This window comes from Cyanistes caeruleus, unplaced genomic scaffold (assembly GCF_971803275.1).
Source record: "Cyanistes caeruleus unplaced genomic scaffold, bCyaCae1.hap1.1 HAP1_SCAFFOLD_172, whole genome shotgun sequence".
In the NCBI taxonomy this organism is placed as follows: Eukaryota; Metazoa; Chordata; class Aves; order Passeriformes; family Paridae; genus Cyanistes; species Cyanistes caeruleus.
The window spans coordinates 169,476-186,673 of record NW_028255960.1 but is presented as its reverse complement, the minus strand read 5'-3'; the positions used below and the strand labels follow the sequence as shown (position 1 = coordinate 186,673).

The following is a 17,198-nucleotide window of genomic DNA, read 5'->3' as shown; positions in this document are numbered from 1 at the left end:
GAAAAGGAGTTGCTCCAAATTTGAGTGGCCCAATCACACTAAAAATGAAATATAAATTGAAAACGTTTTTATTTCTTTTTTTTGGCCTGGTAGGTGGGGAAAACATGCAAAGTTATAAAGCTCTATGAAGAGATTAAGCCAGCACCTAGCTGCATAAAAATCAAAAGAGCAAAGGATGAGGTGGGCATGGGAAGAATATTCAGCCCTTCCTATTGAACGGAAAACAGTAAGAAAACTGCCTCTGGTTGTTACCCATAGGCAACAAGTGTTATATGTGGCAAAGAGCAGATGCCCCAGGCTCTTGGTGGCCCAAGGCCTTCCGTGGCTGGCCCACTTTCAGTCCTAGCTGGACCAGGGCGGCTGGCTTGGGAGGGGAGGAGGTGGGGGGATCTCAGGGGAAATGGGGATCACAGCCGGGCTGGGGGACTGTGGGGGAGGCCGGGAGTGCTGGTGCTCTTCTTTACAGGGCAAATCCTGCTTCTGAGACCGTGTAGGTGCACAGTAAAACCAGACAGTCTCCAAGCTTCCTGTGGATGAGGGAGAGTGGCACATTCTTCGCCAGGAAGCTGGAGTTGCAGAGATGTTCTTGTGGAGAGAAGAGGTGGCTGAGGCCTCCAGCTGCCACTAGCACACAGGGCCCCTCCTGCACAGCAGGGCCCAGAGCGGCCAAGGCTCCCCAGCACAGCTGCAGCTGCTGGCACAGCTTGGCCCAGCTGGAGAGCTGCCCCTCAAGGCCCCAGCGAGCAGGGGATGGCTCTGGGCAGGGTCCCTGGCCAGGAGCAGGCCCCAGAGCACCTCTGCCTTTCAAGGGCAATCTCGTTCCCACTCTTCCTCCTGCCCACCTTGCTTTGCCTCTGCCTGCCGCTCCTGGGGCTGCTCTTGGCCAGGCAGCCCCTGTGGGAGCCAGCATTGGCTGCAGCACAAGTGGGCTCCTCAGGACAAGGCCCAGCAATTCGGAGGCCAATGAAAGGCCCGGGCAGCAGCAGAACTCTCAGCAGAATTCTGTGGACTACCATTGACTACAAACAAGTGCACAGCAGCATGACTATGCGTCAGGCTCCCAGTGCTGTGTGCAGAGTTTTAAGAAAACTCTGGAGAAAAATCAATAAATTACCGTCTGATCTTGTACTGTTTCCGGATCCCAAAATAACAGCATATAGATATAAGTTGCACAGTGATGACTGTTAGAACTGACTCTATCACGCAGGTTTTGTGCACGTCCCGCGGGCGGACAATTCCAGAGATGCGCGCTGGATCCTTAGTATCGACTCCTGTTGTAGTGATAACATCTGTGAGTGACGCTGCTCTTGGCCACACCGGAGCTCTGGGCTAGCTCTACGGTGCCACTCCGGCACGGGCAGTCGCCAGGAGTGGGGAACTGCAGGGGAAAGGCAATCCCGCTGCAGAACCTTCAGAGCACCAACTCCTGCTGGGCTCTGCAAGATCAGGCGTCGCTCTGTGGGTGATGGCAGAAGGATGGAGGAGACCCTCTCGGTGATACTTCCCAGGAACAGGTTTATTAGGGAGAGGGGATAAGCACGGGGTCTGGGCTGGAAAGGAATCACAGATCAGAACCATTTCCGCGGTGCCCTCAGTGGAGCCGTGTCCACTTTTATCCAGCAGGAAAAGGGATGCAGGCAAAGTAGGCTGGTGTCGCCATGCTCCGTTTGTCAGCCAAGCCTAAGCGCCCTCAGTGTTTCTGGTTTCTTAACTAATTTCTCCCTGACTCCTCTCTAACACGAACAAGACAAGAGCATGACACAGTCCAGTTTGACAAGTAAGGCTTGTGAATGACTGAGTGAGTCCACTAAATTAAAAACCTAGTGTGCTTGAAAGCTGACCTTCTGCTCACTCAGGCCTCCTCACCTCTGTAGATGAGGTGACTTTATGCTGTTGCTATGTGGGTTTTAAGAGGCCCAAAGCAGTGACTTTAGTTTCTCTTTGTCTGGGAAGTAGCACACCGGTCTGGTTGAACAGGCAGCAGCACGAGCAGGGTTCCTCCAGCAGCAGGGACACGCCACGAGCCAGGAGGGGACTGTGGCACCAGAGGGGATTGTGGCACCAGCCGTGCCCAAGGTCTGGACAGGGTGGCAAAGTCAGGTGGTGCTACCAGACTGCATGAACAGCCCAGGCAAGGCGTGGTGAGGAGGCGGCTCTGGGGGCTGTCCAAGGAGTCCTGTCAAGAACAAATGATTCTAATATTCTCTCTGGGACAAAAAAAGGAGCAATCTCTTGCGTGCACTGGTGCTAATAAATATTTGCTAACATATGGTGAGGTTTCTCTGCAAATGGGCTTTGATGGGAAATTTCTGACCACATTTGGTTTTGCTGTTGAAGTCGAGTACCTGAGTAGCTTTGGTGAGGAATGGAGAATTGTTTGTAGCCCAGTATTTTCTCTGTAAATGTAAGGAGAAGCCTTACATTTTAGCACAGGAGGAAGGTAAGGCTAAGGTTTAAAAGCTTTCCCCTCCTGAAGGGACACACATGCAGAGGAGTCTGTGAGGAGAAGTGCCCTCAGCCACTGCCAGGTTGTGTTTGCCTCCTCTTCAGGCCCAGGATTCTGGGAGTTCCACGAGCCTCAGCTGCCACTGTATTTTTCTCTGAATGTTCCTTGCTGGGCAGTACACAGGGAGAATATTTTGTGCCAGATTCTCCTCTGGGCTTTGAGGCAAATCTCAGTAATTCTGTTGATTTGCATGTACAGATGAACTTTTTGTAGGTAGGATGGAAAAGGGAAATGGAAAAGGAGTTGCTCCAAATTTGAGTGGCCCAATCACACTAAAAATGAAATATAAATTGAAAACGTTTTTATTTCTTTTTTTTGGCCTGGTAGGTGGGGAAAACATGCAAAGTTATAAAGCTCTATGAAGAGATTAAGCCAGCACCTAGCTGCATAAAAATCAAAAGAGCAAAGGATGAGGTGGGCATGGGAAGAATATTCAGCCCTTCCTATTGAACGGAAAACAGTAAGAAAACTGCCTCTGGTTGTTACCCATAGGCAACAAGTGTTATATGTGGCAAAGAGCAGATGCCCCAGGCTCTTGGTGGCCCAAGGCCTTCCGTGGCTGGCCCACTTTCAGTCCTAGCTGGACCAGGGCGGCTGGCTTGGGAGGGGAGGAGGTGGGGGGATCTCAGGGGAAATGGGGATCACAGCCGGGCTGGGGGACTGTGGGGGAGGCCGGGAGTGCTGGTGCTCTTCTTTACAGGGCAAATCCTGCTTCTGAGACCGTGTAGGTGCACAGTAAAACCAGACAGTCTCCAAGCTTCCTGTGGATGAGGGAGAGTGGCACATTCTTCGCCAGGAAGCTGGAGTTGCAGAGATGTTCTTGTGGAGAGAAGAGGTGGCTGAGGCCTCCAGCTGCCACTAGCACACAGGGCCCCTCCTGCACAGCAGGGCCCAGAGCGGCCAAGGCTCCCCAGCACAGCTGCAGCTGCTGGCACAGCTTGGCCCAGCTGGAGAGCTGCCCCTCAAGGCCCCAGCGAGCAGGGGATGGCTCTGGGCAGGGTCCCTGGCCAGGAGCAGGCCCCAGAGCACCTCTGCCTTTCAAGGGCAATCTCGTTCCCACTCTTCCTCCTGCCCACCTTGCTTTGCCTCTGCCTGCTGCTCCTGGGGCTGCTCTTGGCCAGGCAGCCCCTGTGGGAGCCAGCATTGGCTGCAGCACAAGTGGGCTCCTCAGGACAAGGCCCAGCAATTCGGAGGCCAATGAAAGGCCCGGGCAGCAGCAGAACTCTCAGCAGAATTCTGTGGACTACCATTGACTACAAACAAGTGCACAGCAGCATGACTATGCGTCAGGCTCCCAGTGCTGTGTGCAGAGTTTTAAGAAAACTCTGGAGAAAAATCAATAAATTACCGTCTGATCTTGTACTGTTTCCGGATCCCAAAATAACAGCATATAGATATAAGTTGCACAGTGATGACTGTTAGAACTGACTCTATCACGCAGGTTTTGTGCACGTCCCGCGGGCGGACAATTCCAGAGATGCACGCTGGATCCTTAGTATCGACTCCTGTTGTAGTGATAACATCTGTGAGTGACGCTGCTCTTGGCCACACCGGAGCTCTGGGCTAGCTCTACGGTGCCACTCCGGCACGGGCAGTCGCCAGGAGTGGGGAACTGCAGGGGAAAGGCAATCCCACTGCAGAACCTTCAGAGCACCGACTCCTGCTGGGCTCTGCAAGATCAGGCGTCGCTCTGTGGGTGATGGCAGAAGGATGGAGGAGACCCTCTCGGTGATACTTCCCAGGAACAGGTTTATTAGGGAGAGGGGATAAGCACGGGGTCTGGGCTGGAAAGGAATCACAGATCAGAACCATTTCCACGGTGCCCTCAGTGGAGCCGTGTCCACTTTTATCCAGCAGGAAAAGGGATGCAGGCAAAGTAGGCTGGTGCCGCCATGCTCCGTTTGTCAGCCAAGCCTAAGCGCCCTCAGTGTTTCTGGTTTCTTAACTAATTTCTCCCTGACTCCTCTCTAACACGAACAAGACAAGAGCATGACACAGTCCAGTTTGACAAGTAAGGCTTGTGAATGACTGAGTGAGTCCACTAAATTAAAAACCTAGTGTGCTTGAAAGCTGACCTTCTGCTCACTCAGGCCTCCTCACCTCTGTAGATGAGGTGACTTTATGCTGTTGCTATGTGGGTTTTAAGAGGCCCAAAGCAGTGACTTTAGTTTCTCTTTGTCTGGGAAGTAGCACACCGGTCTGGTTGAACAGGCAGCAGCACGAGCAGGGTTCCTCCAGCAGCAGGGACACGCCACGAGCCAGGAGGGGACTGTGGCACCAGAGGGGATTGTGGCACCAGCCGTGCCCAAGGTCTGGACAGGGTGGCAAAGTCAGGTGGTGCTACCAGACTGCATGAACAGCCCAGGCAAGGCGTGGTGAGGAGGCGGCTCTGGGGGCTGTCCAAGGAGTCCTGTCAAGAACAAATGATTCTAATATTCTCTCTGGGACAAAAAAGGAGCAATCTCTTGCGTGCACTGGTGCTAATAAATATTTGCTAACATATGGTGAGGTTTCTCTGCAAATGGGCTTTGATGGGAAATTTCTGACCACATTTGGTTTTGCTGTTGAAGTCGAGTACCTGAGTAGCTTTGGTGAGGAATGGAGAATTGTTTGTAGCCCAGTATTTTCTCTGTAAATGTAAGGAGAAGCCTTACATTTTAGCACAGGAGGAAGGTAAGGCTAAGGTTTAAAAGCTTTCCCCTCCTGAAGGGACACACATGCAGAGGAGTCTGTGAGGAGAAGTGCCCTCAGCCACTGCCAGGTTGTGTTTGCCTCCTCTTCAGGCCCAGGATTCTGGGAGTTCCACGAGCCTCAGCTGCCACTGTATTTTTCTCTGAATGTTCCTTGCTGGGCAGTACACAGGGAGAATATTTTGTGCCAGATTCTCCTCTGGGCTTTGAGGCAAATCTCAGTAATTCTGTTGATTTGCATGTACAGATGAACTTTTTGTAGATAGAATGGAAAAGGGAAATGGAAAAGGAGTTGCTCCAAATTTGAGTGGCCCAATCACACTAAAAATGAAATATAAATTGAAAAATTTTTTATTTCTTTTTTTTGGCCTAGTAGGTGGGGAAAACATGCAAAGTTATAGGGCTCTATGAAGAGATTAAGCCAGCACCTAGAAGCATAAAAGTCAAAAGAGCAAACGAGGAGGAGGGCTTGGGAAGAATATTCAGCCCTTCCTATTGAATGAAAAACAGTAAGAAAACTGCCTCTGGTTGTTACCCATAGGCAACAAGTGTTATATGTAGCCAAGAGCAGATGCCCCAAGCTCTTGGTGGCCCAAGGCCTACCGTGGCTGGCCCACTTTCAGTCCTAGCTGGACCAGGGCGGCTGGCTTGGGAGGGGAGGAGGTGGGGGGATCTCAGGGGAAATGGAGATCACAGCCGGGCTGGGGGACTGTGGGGGAGGCCGGGAGTGCTGGTGCTCTTCTTTACAGGGCAAATCCTGCTTCTGAGACCGTTTAGGTGCACAGTAAAACCAGACAGTCTCCAAGCTTCCTGTGGATGAGGGAGAGTGGCACATTCTTCGCCAGGATGCAGGAGTTGCAGAGGTGTTCCTGTGGAGAGAAGAGGTGGCTGAGGCCTCCAGCTGCCACTAGCACACAGGTCCCCTCCTGCACAGCAGGGCCCAGAGCGGCCAAGGCTCCCCAGCACGGCTGCAGCTGCTGGCACAGCTTGGCCCAGCTGGAGAGCTGCCCCTCAAGGCCCCAGTGAGCAGGGGATGGCTCTGGGCAGGGTCCCTGGCCAGGAGCAGGCCCCAGAGCACCTCTGCCTTTCAAGGGCAATCTCGTTCCCACTCTTCCTCCTGCCCACCTTGCTTTGCCTCTGCCTGCTGCTCCTGGGGCTGCTCTTGGCCAGGCAGCTCCTGTGGGAGCCAGCATTGGCTGCAGTACAAGTGGGCTCCTCAGGATAAGGCCCAGCAATTCAGAGGCCAATGAAAGGCCTGGGCAGCAGCAGAACTCTCAGCAGAATTCTGTGGACTACCATTGACTACAAACAAGTGCACAGCAGCATGCCTATGTGTCAGGCTCCCAGTGCTGTGTGTAGAGTTTTAAGAAAATACTGGAGAAAAATCAACAAATTACCGTCTGATCTTGTAGACTTTCCGGATCCCAAAAAAACAGCATATAAATGCAAGTTGCACAGTGATAACTGTCACAACTGACTCTATCACACAGGTTTTCCGAACGTCCTGCGGGCGGACAATTCCAGAGGTGGGCGCTGGATCCTTAATATCGATTCCTGTTGTAGTGATAACATCTGTGAGAGCTATGAGCAGCCTTGAGCCCAAGCTGTGCTCCACTGCTGAGCTGGCAGCATGCTGGATACAGCCAGGACATTCTCTGTCTACCTTACCATCCCTTGGCACAGGCTGTGCCCCCCAACAGAGCCCAGAAGGCCGGGAGCAGAACCCCGGGGACAGCGCAGCCACTTGGGCAGTGGCTCCTTCCAGGGACATGGGCCAAAGCCATCCCTGAGCAGCCACAGCCACCCCTGACCCTCCCTTCCACTTGACAGCTCCCCTAGCCCAAGGGGACAGAGCCAGGCCCTGTCAGGACACACTGGAGCCTTGGCCTCCTTCTCTGCCCTTTCCCCACCATGGACACCCAATGCAGCCGCTCCCAGGTTTTGAGACGTGTCTCGTACGGAGGGGCCCCAGCAGGACTGCTCAGCCTGGCTGAACCTGGCACAGCAATATACCTTCTGTGCCACTGTCTGCTATCTCCTCCCTTTCTGTAGAGGCATCTGGAATGAAGCTGTTGCATTCTGCAGGAAGTTCTGCCTTCTGCAAAGACTTCTGGTCCATCTCTGGAGAAAGGAAGAGGCACAGCTGAATCAGATGGATCTACTGCCCATCGGGGAAGTGGCTTCTTCAGGGAGTAATACTTGTCAAAGACATATCCATGTCTTGGTCATGATTGCTTGATCAGGAAAAGTCCACGGCTCTTTGGCACACACAAGACTCTCCCTCCTCCTGAAGCTGCCCCTCTTGATCTACCCTGAGACTGGGAAATTGCAGGGGATTTCAGAGTATGCATGGCCAAGGTGCAGCTTGAGCTCCCTGACAGCTGATGCCAAATGCCTTCCTGCAGAGGCTGGGGAGAAGCTGCAGCCAGGCCAGGCTGGGGAAACAGCCCCGCAGGCCATGAAAGCAGCAGCAGGGCAGCCAGGCTGACATGGATCCCTTCTTCCTGTGCCACCATGTCCAGATGTGCAGAGAAAGGCCCCAGCTTCTGAGGGAAATGCACCCACCACGACGTCTGTCCCGATCACTCAGCATCACATCCATGTATTCCGATGTCTCCAGGGACTTGATATCTTCTGTAGGTTTGTTCCTCCCTCTAGGAGGACCTTAACAGAAAGTATTTCCATTTCACATGAATGTGTCCAACAAACCAGGGCTCAGCCTGTGGGCTCAGCAGGGACACACTACTCACCCCTGCGATGGGAGCCGAGCTTGCGTTCAGGAATCAGGAAAGTAGCTGGGAAAGTCCTCTCTGCAGACACACCTGTAACTCAACAGCCACAGAAGCTTCTGTCACCTGTTTCTTGACAGGTTGTTAATGATTATGCTCTGAGCAGAAGTTGAGAACTTACCTGCAGAACCTCCTAATGGTTCCAAGCCATCTTCCATCCCAGCTGCTGGAGAAGCTGTCTCAGCACCCTCATCTAGAAGGGAGCACAGATCAGAACCATTCCAATGTGTGCTGAGATCGACTTCTGCCTTTGGGATCTGGGCACTGCAAGGGGTTTGGGTAATGCTGTAGGAGCCAGATGTCAATGGACATGGCCAAAGCTGCAGAGGGCTCTAGGGAGCTCTGGGCTGGCTCCTGGTCACTCTCAACACCCTTTTTGTGAAACATCCCTGAAGGGCAGGCACTGCCAAGCAGCAGAGATGGCAGCTCAAGCCTCAGCAGGGCTCAGGCCCAGGGGCACAGCAATTGCTCTCTGAGACTGTGCCTGGCATGACCTCCCTCCCTTCACCAGAGGCTGCCCATGGTCCCGTGTTTCCTTCGGGAAACACCGCCTTCAGCAAAGCCATTTTCTTCATCTCTGGAGAAAGGAAGAGGCACAGCTGGATGTGACAGAACCGTTCTCCTTCCAGGGAGGTGGCATCATCATGAGGCAATAATGGTCAAAATCATGGATAAAGATTAGGAAATCATATCAAAGTTTGGGATTAGCCAGGACCTTTCCTCCTCCAAACAGCCCCTACACCTGAATTACCCCGAGACCGGGAAATTGCAGGGGGTGTCAGGGTGTGCATGGCCAGTGCTGCTGTTTGGGCTCCCTGTCAGCTGATGCCAAATGCCTTCCTGCAGAGGCTGGGGAGAACAGCCAGGCCAGGCTGGGAAACAGCCCTGCAGGCCGTGAAAGCAGCAGCGGGGCAGTAAGGCTGCTTTGGATCCCTTCCTGCTGTGCTGGGCACGGCGTGTCCAGATGTGCAGAGAAAGGCCCTGGCTGCTGAGGGAATTACACCCACCACGGTGTGTCTCCAGATCACTCAACATCTTGTCCAGAAGTCGGGATGCCTCCAGGGATTTCCCGTCTTCTATGTCTTGGTTCGTCCATGCAGGAGGACCTGAATGGAAAGCAATTCCATTTCTCCTTCAGTACTGAGGGGCTGGGAGTGCACCTGGATGACTGCTGCCCTCCAAGGCACTCCCTCATCTCTGCCTTCCCCTCAGGAGCAGGGGCAGGGGGAACCACGTGCCTGCAGTGGCCCCACACAGGGATGGAAGGAGCCCCTTGCATGGCAGTCAGGGGAGAAAGAATACCCTGGAGCTGCCAGAAACTCTGAACTGAACCCCAGGCAGGGCCAGGGCTTGACAGCGACAGCGGGAGCAGCTCAGGTTCCCTGGGGCTGGCAAAGGAGTCACACAAGGCACAGCCCCAGGGCACAGCCCTGGCCCCTTCCCTCTTGCTCTTCTCTGTGGCTGCACAGAGCACACGGAAGGAGACACTGGCATTGCACATGGGAAGGAGATTGACAGCTAAATGCTCCTTCCTCCCACTGACAGTGCTGTGTGGGATCACTCAGGGCTCCAGAAGGGAGCAAGGTGAGGTTTCCACAATCCATCAATCTTCAGACTCTTAAGGGAAATGGCACATGAGTGAGCTCTTGCCACATTGACACTGATTATTCTGTGCAGAAAGAGACACTGAAAACTTGCCTCCAGTATCTGGCAAAGTCTTCAAACCACCACTGACCAGCATTTCCATGTACTCCATGTCACGATCCCAATCTAGAAGGGAGCACAGATCAGAACCATTTCCATGGTTTGCTTGCATCCGCTTCAGACTTAGGGAACTGGGCACTGCAAGGGGTTTTGGTAAGGCTGTGGGAGCCACATTGTCAATGGACATGGCCAAAGCTGCAGAGGGGCCTGGGGAACTCTGGGCTGGCTCCTGGTCACTCTCAACACCCTTTCCATGCTCTGTGAAACATCCCTGAAGGGCAGGCACTGCCAAGCAGCAGAGATGTACAGGTCAAGCCTCAGCAGGGCTCAGGCCCAGGGACACAGCAATTACCCTCTGAGACTGTGCCTGGCATGGCCTCCCTTCCTGCAGCAGACGCTGACCATGAGCCACTGTTTTCTCTGGGAAACACCGCCTTCAGCACAGCTTTCTGGTCCTTCTCTGGAAAAAGAAAGTTTTACAACCGGATCAGATGGAACTGTGTCACAGATGGGAGGTGGCATTTTCAGGAATGAATGCTGGTCAAAGACATAGATAAGGATTAGGAAATTATATCAACTTTTGGGACTGGTCAGGACCCTTCCTTCTCTAAACACCCAGCATTCCTGGTGTACCCTAAGATGGGGAATTGCAGGGGATCTCAGGGTATGCATAGCTGAGGTGCACTTTGGGCTCCCTGTCAGCTGATGCCAAATGCCTTCCTGCAGAGGCTGGGGAGAAGCTGCAGCCAGGCCAGGCTGGGAAACAGCCCTGCAGGCCATGAAAGCAGCAGCAGGACATCGAGGCTGCCATGGATCCCTTCCTGCTGTGCTGGGAACGGCGTGACGAGATGTGCAGAGAAAGGCCCTGGCTGCTGAGTCTCAGGAGAAGGATGAGGGACATGGACCCACCTTGTGCTCCCTGCAGCATTTCCTTCAGCATTTGCTGCATGGTATTGGATGGCTCATGGGGTTTTTTGTGTCCAGTAGCTTTGTTCCTTCCTGTTGGAGGACATTAGAGAAAAATTTCCCAGGAATGGATTCCACAAAATCATTGCTCATCCAGTGGTGTCAGCAGGGACACACTACTCACCCCTGCGATGGGAGCTAGGCTTGTGTGCAGCATCCAGAAAAGTGTCTGGGAAAATCCTCCCTGCAGACACACCTGTATCTCAGCAGCCACAGAAGCTTCTGTCATCTCTGCTAGCAGGATGACTTTTGGGCTCTGAGCTGGCAGCATTCCCAGGGGGAAAGGCCTTGACCTACCCTCGCCATCTCCGTGAGGCTCAGTCCTGGATGTTAGTAGGGAAGCTAGATCACCTTCACCAAGGGGCTTAGCTGCAAGGAAAAGTAGGACAGAACAGCTCCTGTGGCTCTGTAGGAGATCCTCAGGCTCCCTGGGGCCAGCAAAGGAATCGTGCAAGGTACAGGCCCGGGGCACAGCCCTGGGCCTGGCCCCTTCCCTCTCTGCTCTTCTCCGTGGCTGTACAGAGCACATGGACACACTGGCATTGCACATGGGAAGAAGACTAAGAAGACAGCTAAATGCTCCTTCCTCCCACTGACAGCGATGCTGTGGGATCACTCAGATCCAGTGTCCAGATGTGCAGAGAAAACCCCCAGCTGCTGAGTCTCAGGAGAAGGCTGAGGGACATGGACCCACCTTGTGCTCCCTGCAGCATTTCCTTCAGCATTTGCTGCCTGGTATTGGATGGCTCATGGGGGTTTTTGTGTCCAGTAGCTTTGTTCTTTCCTGTTGGAGGACCTTAGAGAAAAATTTCCAGGAATGGATTCCACAAAACCATTGCTCAGGCTGTGGGGTCAGCAGGGTCACACCACTTACCCCTGCGATGGGAGCCGGGCTTGTCTGCAGTAAGCATCCCAGGAGCTGGCAAAGCGCTCCCTGCAGACACACCTGTAACTAAACAGCCACAGAAGCTTCTCTCATCTCTGCTGATCTGCACAGGCAGCACTGAGCTGCAGGAGAGGTGAGGGGATCACACAGGCCAAGGGCACACACGTGCACGGCTCTGTCCTGGCACCTGCAGCGATGCTGCCCTGGCCGAGCTCTGGGCTCTGAGCTGGCCGCTCTCCCTGGGGGAAAGGCCTTGACCTACCCTCGCCATCTCCCTGAGACTCAGTCCTGGGTGTGGGGTGTGAAGCTGCACCGCCTGCATCAAGAGGCTTGGCTGCAAAGAAAGGCAGGACAGAACAGCTGCTGTGGCTCTGTAGGAGATCCTCAGGCTCCCTGGGGCCAGCAAAGGAATCGTGCAAGGTACAGGCCCGGGGCACAGCCCTGGGCCTGGCCCCTTCCCTCTCTGCTCTTCTCCGTGGCTGTACAGAGCACATGGACACACTGGCATTGCACATGGGAAGAAGACTAAGAAGACAGCTAAATGCTCCTTCCTCCCACTGACAGCGATGCTGTGGGATCACTCAGATCCAGTGTCCAGATGTGCAGAGAAAACCCCCAGCTGCTGAGTCTCAGGAGAAGGCTGAGGGACATGGACCCACCTTGTGCTCCCTGCAGCATTTCCTTCAGCATTTGCTGCCTGGTATTGGATGGCTCATGGGGGTTTTTGTGTCCAGTAGCTTTGTTCTTTCCTGTTGGAGGACCTTAGAGAAAAATTTCCAGGAATGGATTCCACAAAACCATTGCTCAGGCTGTGGGGTCAGCAGGGTCACACCACTTACCCCTGCGATGGGAGCCGGGCTTGTCTGCAGTAAGCATCCCAGGAGCTGGCAAAGCGCTCCCTGCAGACACACCTGTAACTAAACAGCCACAGAAGCTTCTCTCATCTCTGCTGATCTGCACAGGCAGCACTGAGCTGCAGGAGAGGTGAGGGGATCACACAGGCCAAGGGCACACACGTGCACGGCTCTGTCCTGGCACCTGCAGCGATGCTGCCCTGGCCGAGCTCTGGGCTCTGAGCTGGCCGCTCTCCCTGGGGGAAAGGCCTTGACCTACCCTCGCCATCTCCCTGAGACTCAGTCCTGGGTGTGGGGTGTGAAGCTGCACCGCCTGCATCAAGAGGCTTGGCTGCAAAGAAAGGCAGGACAGAACAGCTGCTGTGGCTCTGTAGGAGATCCTCATGGTCCCTGGGGCCTGCAAAGGAGCCATGCACGGCACAGCCCTGGGCCTGGCCCCTTCCCTCTCTGCTCCTCTCCATGGTTGCACAGAGCACACGGAAGGAGACACTGGTATTGCACATGGGAAGGAGATTGACAGCTAAATGCTCCTTCCTCCCACTGACAGCAATCCTGTGGGATCACTCAGGGCTCCAGTGGGACAAGGTTTAAAAAACGTATCACCCCTGAGATTATGTTAAGGGAAGTGGCACATGGCTGAGCTCCTGCCACCTTGACATTGATTGTTCTGTAAGTAAAAAGGGGAATTGAGAACTTGCCTCCAACATCCTCCAGGAATTTCACGCCATCATTCATTACTTCTGCGTAATCCATGTGATGATTCCAATCTAGATTGGAGCACAGATCAGAACCATGTCCATGGTGCATTCTGGGATCCCCTTCTGCCTTAGGGGATGGGCACTACAAGGGGTTTGGGTAAGGCCTTGGCAGCCAGATGTCAATGGACATGGTCAGAGCTGCAGAGGGACCTGGGGAGCTGTGGTCACTCTCAACACCCTCTTTGCAGTCCCTTTGCAACATCCCTGGCAGTGTGGCAGGAGCAGCCCAGGGCCCCTGGGGACTCTCTCCCTCCCACAGAGGAAACCCTCCCTTATGCCCGGGGGAAAACCATTCCCAACGCTTCCCAGGGAGAAGGGAGTACTGTCCCGAGAAAGGGGAACCAGGCCGTGGGCTCACCTGCTCCCTGTGCTCGCCAGGGAGCAGCCTGGGCAGCCCTGTCAGGCAGGGCCACTGCCAGGAGGAGCAGGAGGAAGAGGCGCAGAGGAAAGGCCATGGTGCCTTGCCCTCTGCCAGTCCTCCAGCTCTTGCTGTCACCACTGTCCTCACAACGCTGTCCCAGTGTCAGCACCGCTGCCAACGCCGCTGCTGCCACCGCCGCTGCTGCCACCGCCGCTGCTGCCGTCGCCGCTGCTGCCGTAGCCGCTGCTGCTGTAGCCGCTGCTGCCGTAGCCGCTGCTGCTGTCGCCGCTGCTGCCGTCGCCGCTGCTGCCGTCGCCGCTGCTGCCGTAGCCGCTGCTGCTGTAGCCGCTGCTGCCGTCGCCGCTGCTGCCACCGCCGCTGCTGCTGTAGCCGCTGCTGCTGTAGCCGCTGCTGCCGTCGCCGCTGCTGCCGTCGCCGCTGCTGCCGTAGCCGCTGCTGCTGTAGCCGCTGCTGCCGTAGCCGCTGCTGCTGTCGCCGCTGCTGCCGTCGCCGCTGCTCCCGTCGCCGCTGCTGCCGTAGCCGCTGCTGCTGTAGCCGCTGCTGCCGTCGCCGCTGCTGCCACCGCCGCTGCTGCCGTAGCCGCTGCTGCCGTAGCCGCTGCTGCCGTAGCCGCTGCTGCTGTCGCCGCTGCTGCTGTAGCCGCTGCTGCAACAGTCGCAGTCAAGGACTGACTGCTCCGTCCTTGTGGTGCTGTGCAACCACGGGGCTCTGCCACCTCTGTGACCTCAGAGCCTGCCGTGACCTCAACCTGTGTAACCCCAGAGCCTGCTGTGACCTCACAGCCTTGGCTGTACCCCTCGAGTGTTCTCCCATCTGGGTGCCCTGATAGTAAATCTTTTAATTCATCAAAGGGCCATTGCTAAACAAAACCTTGGTTTTGTCTGCTGACATTGCTGGTCAGGTGTCGCTAGAGGACACGAACTATAGAACGAGGGTTCCGATCACACACAGGTGTTCTGACACTGGTAGAAGGAGCAATACCTCCCTCATCTCATTGGTGGGACAAGAGAAAACAGTCTCAGAAAATATGTGTCTTGTTTTAGGAAACAAAAGCTTATTTTCATAAACAGTCCTTGAGAGTGAAAAACTCCTCAAAAGACTTTCTCTTGGGAGCAATCAGCTCCCGAGAGCATGAAATTCTCTCAGGTTCAGAAAATCATGTCCACAGTCAGGCTGTGTCCCTGGTGTTGCTCTTGATGGTTCCCTCTTTTCCTGGGCACTCCAGTGGAGGAGGTGCAGGCCCAGGTGATGCCACTGAAGGAAATGTGCCCTCAGCCCAGGGACGCTCAGCTTGGACTCCCCCAGCCCCTCGGGGCCCCACCGCTGGTCACAGCAGCCCCTGCCTGGCTCCTGCCTGCCCACACTGTGGTCAGCCCCGGCAGCTCCTGGAAATGGATCTCAGTCAAGGCTGGTGCTGTGTGGGCTTTGCTGGCAGTACCAGCCGGACACTGGGCTAACAGCTCCATCTCTTTATTTGAAGAGAAGAAGGGGCCATCACCTACACTGGCAGATGGGCTCACCTTCAGTGTTGTTTACAGGGCAGGGCCAGAGGGGCTCAGGGACAGAGGAAGGGCCATGTTGGTCCCAGCTGGGGCTGGAGGGTACTGGGCTGGTCTTGGGGTCTCTACAAGAACTAAGGAATGGGCTAGGCTGGGGCAGAGGGAGATCAAAAAAGGGAATGAAGGCAGCTTGGGGATACCCATGGGGAGAAGAGTTGGCCGTGGGATCTACAGGGTTATAGGAGGATTCCTCCTGTTCTGGGATGGCTGCTCTGGGGTCCTCTTCTCAAAGCTCTTGCGAGAGCTGCCCAGGCCCTCATTACTGAAGAGGAGCTGCTCAAGCTGTCTGGGTGTTTAGTGCAGCCACTGTCCTTCAAATGCTGTCCAGAAGTGCTCCTGTGGAGAGAGGAGGTGGCTGAGGCCCCCAGCTGTCGCTGGCACACAGAGACCCTCCTGCACAGCAGGGCCCAGAGCGGCCAAGGCTCCCCAGCACGGCTGCAGCTGCTGGCACAGCTTGGCCCAGCTGCAGAGCTGCCCCTCAAGGCCCCAGCGAGCAGGGGATGGCTCTGGGCAGGGTCCCTGGCCAGGAGCAGGCCCCAGAGCGCCTCTGCATTTCAAGGGCAATCTTGTTCCTGCTCTTCCTCCTGCCCACCTTGCTTTGCCTCTGCCTGCTGCTCCTGGGGCTGCTCTTGGCCAGGCAGCCTCAGTGGGAGCCAGCATTGGCTGCAGCCCAAGCGGGCTCCCCAGGACAAGGCCCAGCAGTGAAGGGGCCAAAGAAAGGCCTGGGCAGCAGCAGAACTCTCAGTAGAGTTATTTGGATAACCACTGCCTCCCCACAAGTCCACAGCAGCCTCCTTGGAAATGTTTCCTGTCTACAATAGACTTCCATAAGAAGTTATTTGATGGAAAGATGAACAAAACACTCACCATTTTCTCCTCCAGGAACACCAGATTCCAAAGCAGCACAACATGAAGACAAGCTCTCCACCTCCCACCATGGCCATTATCTCTAGTTAGCAGCGTGTTCCCTGACAGAAAGCCCTTTCAATGACCTTCTGGGAATCAGGAACATGAGTTGTGGTGCTGGCTCCATCTGTGGGAGCAATGGGCAGTGTGAGCCCGTGCTGTGCTCTGCTGCTGAGCTGGCAGCACGCTGGATACGGCCAGGACGTTCTCTGTTTCCCCCTGAGCTGGGGCCTGCAGGCACCTTGCTGCCCCTTGGCACAGGCTGTGCCACCCAACAGAGCCCAGAAGGACGGGAGCAGAGCCCGGGGACAGCACAGCTGCTTGGGCAGTGGCTCCTTCCAGGGACTCAGGCCAAAGCCATCCCTGAGCAGCCAGAGGCACCCCTGACCCTCCCTGCTCTGTGACAGCTCCCCCAGCCCAAGGGGACAGAGCCAGGCCCTGTCAGGAGCCAGTGCAGGCCCTTCCCAGTTGGGAGCATGGCCCTGGGCTCATGGCAGGGCTCCCACTCGGTGCTGCTCCTGTGCCTTGGGCCTCCGGGCACTCAGGGCCAGCTCTGGGAGCAGCTGCAGAGGGAGGGATGTTGGTGCACGAGTCCCGTTTCTTGGGGCTGACCTTGGGGCTCTGAGATGGCAGCTCTCCCAGTGGGAAAAGCCTTGACCTACCCTCACCATCTCCCAGAGAATCGTTCCTGGATCCCAGGGGCACAGTTCAGGACGTGGGATGGTAAGCCAGATCACCTTCATTAACAGGTTCAGCTGCAAAGAAAGGCAGGACAGGACAGGTCCTGGAGAGTGCTCAAGATTCTCCTTCAGTCCAGAGGGGCATGGAGTGCACCTGGGTGACTGCTGCCCTCCAAGGCACTCCCTCATCTCTGCCTTCCCCTCAGGAGCAGGGGCAGGGGGACCACGTGCCTGCAGTGGCCCCACACTGGGATGGAAGGAGCCCCTTGCATGGCAGTCAGGGGAGAATGGTCTTCCTTGTGCTGCCAGCAGCTCTGAACCGAGCCTCAGGCAGAGCCAGGGCTTGGTAGTGGCAGCAGGAGCAGCTCAGGCTCCCTGAGGCCAGCAGAGGAGCCATGCAAGGCACAGCCCCGGGGCACAGCCCTGAGCCTGGCCCCTTCCCTCTCTGCTCTTCTCCGTGGCTGCACAGTGCAGGCAGATGGAGACACTGGTGTAGAGAATATTTTAACAGAAGGTGG

General features: G+C 55.4%; 1 protein-coding gene across 1 annotated transcript; it reads right to left on the bottom strand.

Moving 5' to 3' along the window:
- Positions 1-5,531: 5,531 nt before the first annotated feature.
- Positions 5,532-14,207, bottom strand: LOC147645786 (uncharacterized). Its single transcript, XM_086874225.1, has 18 exons — positions 14,098-14,207; positions 13,512-13,772; positions 13,094-13,162; positions 11,804-11,875; positions 11,530-11,607; positions 11,350-11,439; positions 10,953-11,024; positions 10,780-10,839; positions 10,599-10,688; positions 10,042-10,149; positions 9,684-9,755; positions 8,993-9,091; positions 8,107-8,178; positions 7,947-8,018; positions 7,762-7,860; positions 7,210-7,317; positions 6,594-6,750; positions 5,532-6,065 (listed from the first exon to the last, which is right to left on the bottom strand). The coding sequence occupies exons 2-18, from the start codon at positions 13,606-13,608 to the stop codon at positions 5,822-5,824; spliced, it is 1,659 nt and encodes a 552-aa protein (XP_086730351.1). The 5' UTR covers positions 13,609-13,772; positions 14,098-14,207; the 3' UTR covers positions 5,532-5,821.
- Positions 14,208-17,198: the final 2,991 nt, after the last annotated feature.

What these genes read in the sequence shown, in the direction of transcription:
- LOC147645786 (XM_086874225.1), bottom strand. Translation starts at nt 13,608, where the DNA reads ATGGCCTTTCCTCTGCGCCTCTTCCTCCTGCTCCTCCTGGCAGTGGCC. An exon ending in AATGCTGCAGGGAGCACAAG is followed by an intron (nt 10,150 to 10,598) that starts GTGGGTCCATGT and finishes TTCTTTTTCCAG; the next exon opens with AGAAGGACCAGAAAGCTGTG. An exon ending in TGATCGGGACAGACGTCGTG is followed by an intron (nt 7,318 to 7,761) that starts GTGGGTGCATTT and finishes TCCTTTCTCCAG; the next exon opens with AGATGGACCAGAAGTCTTTG.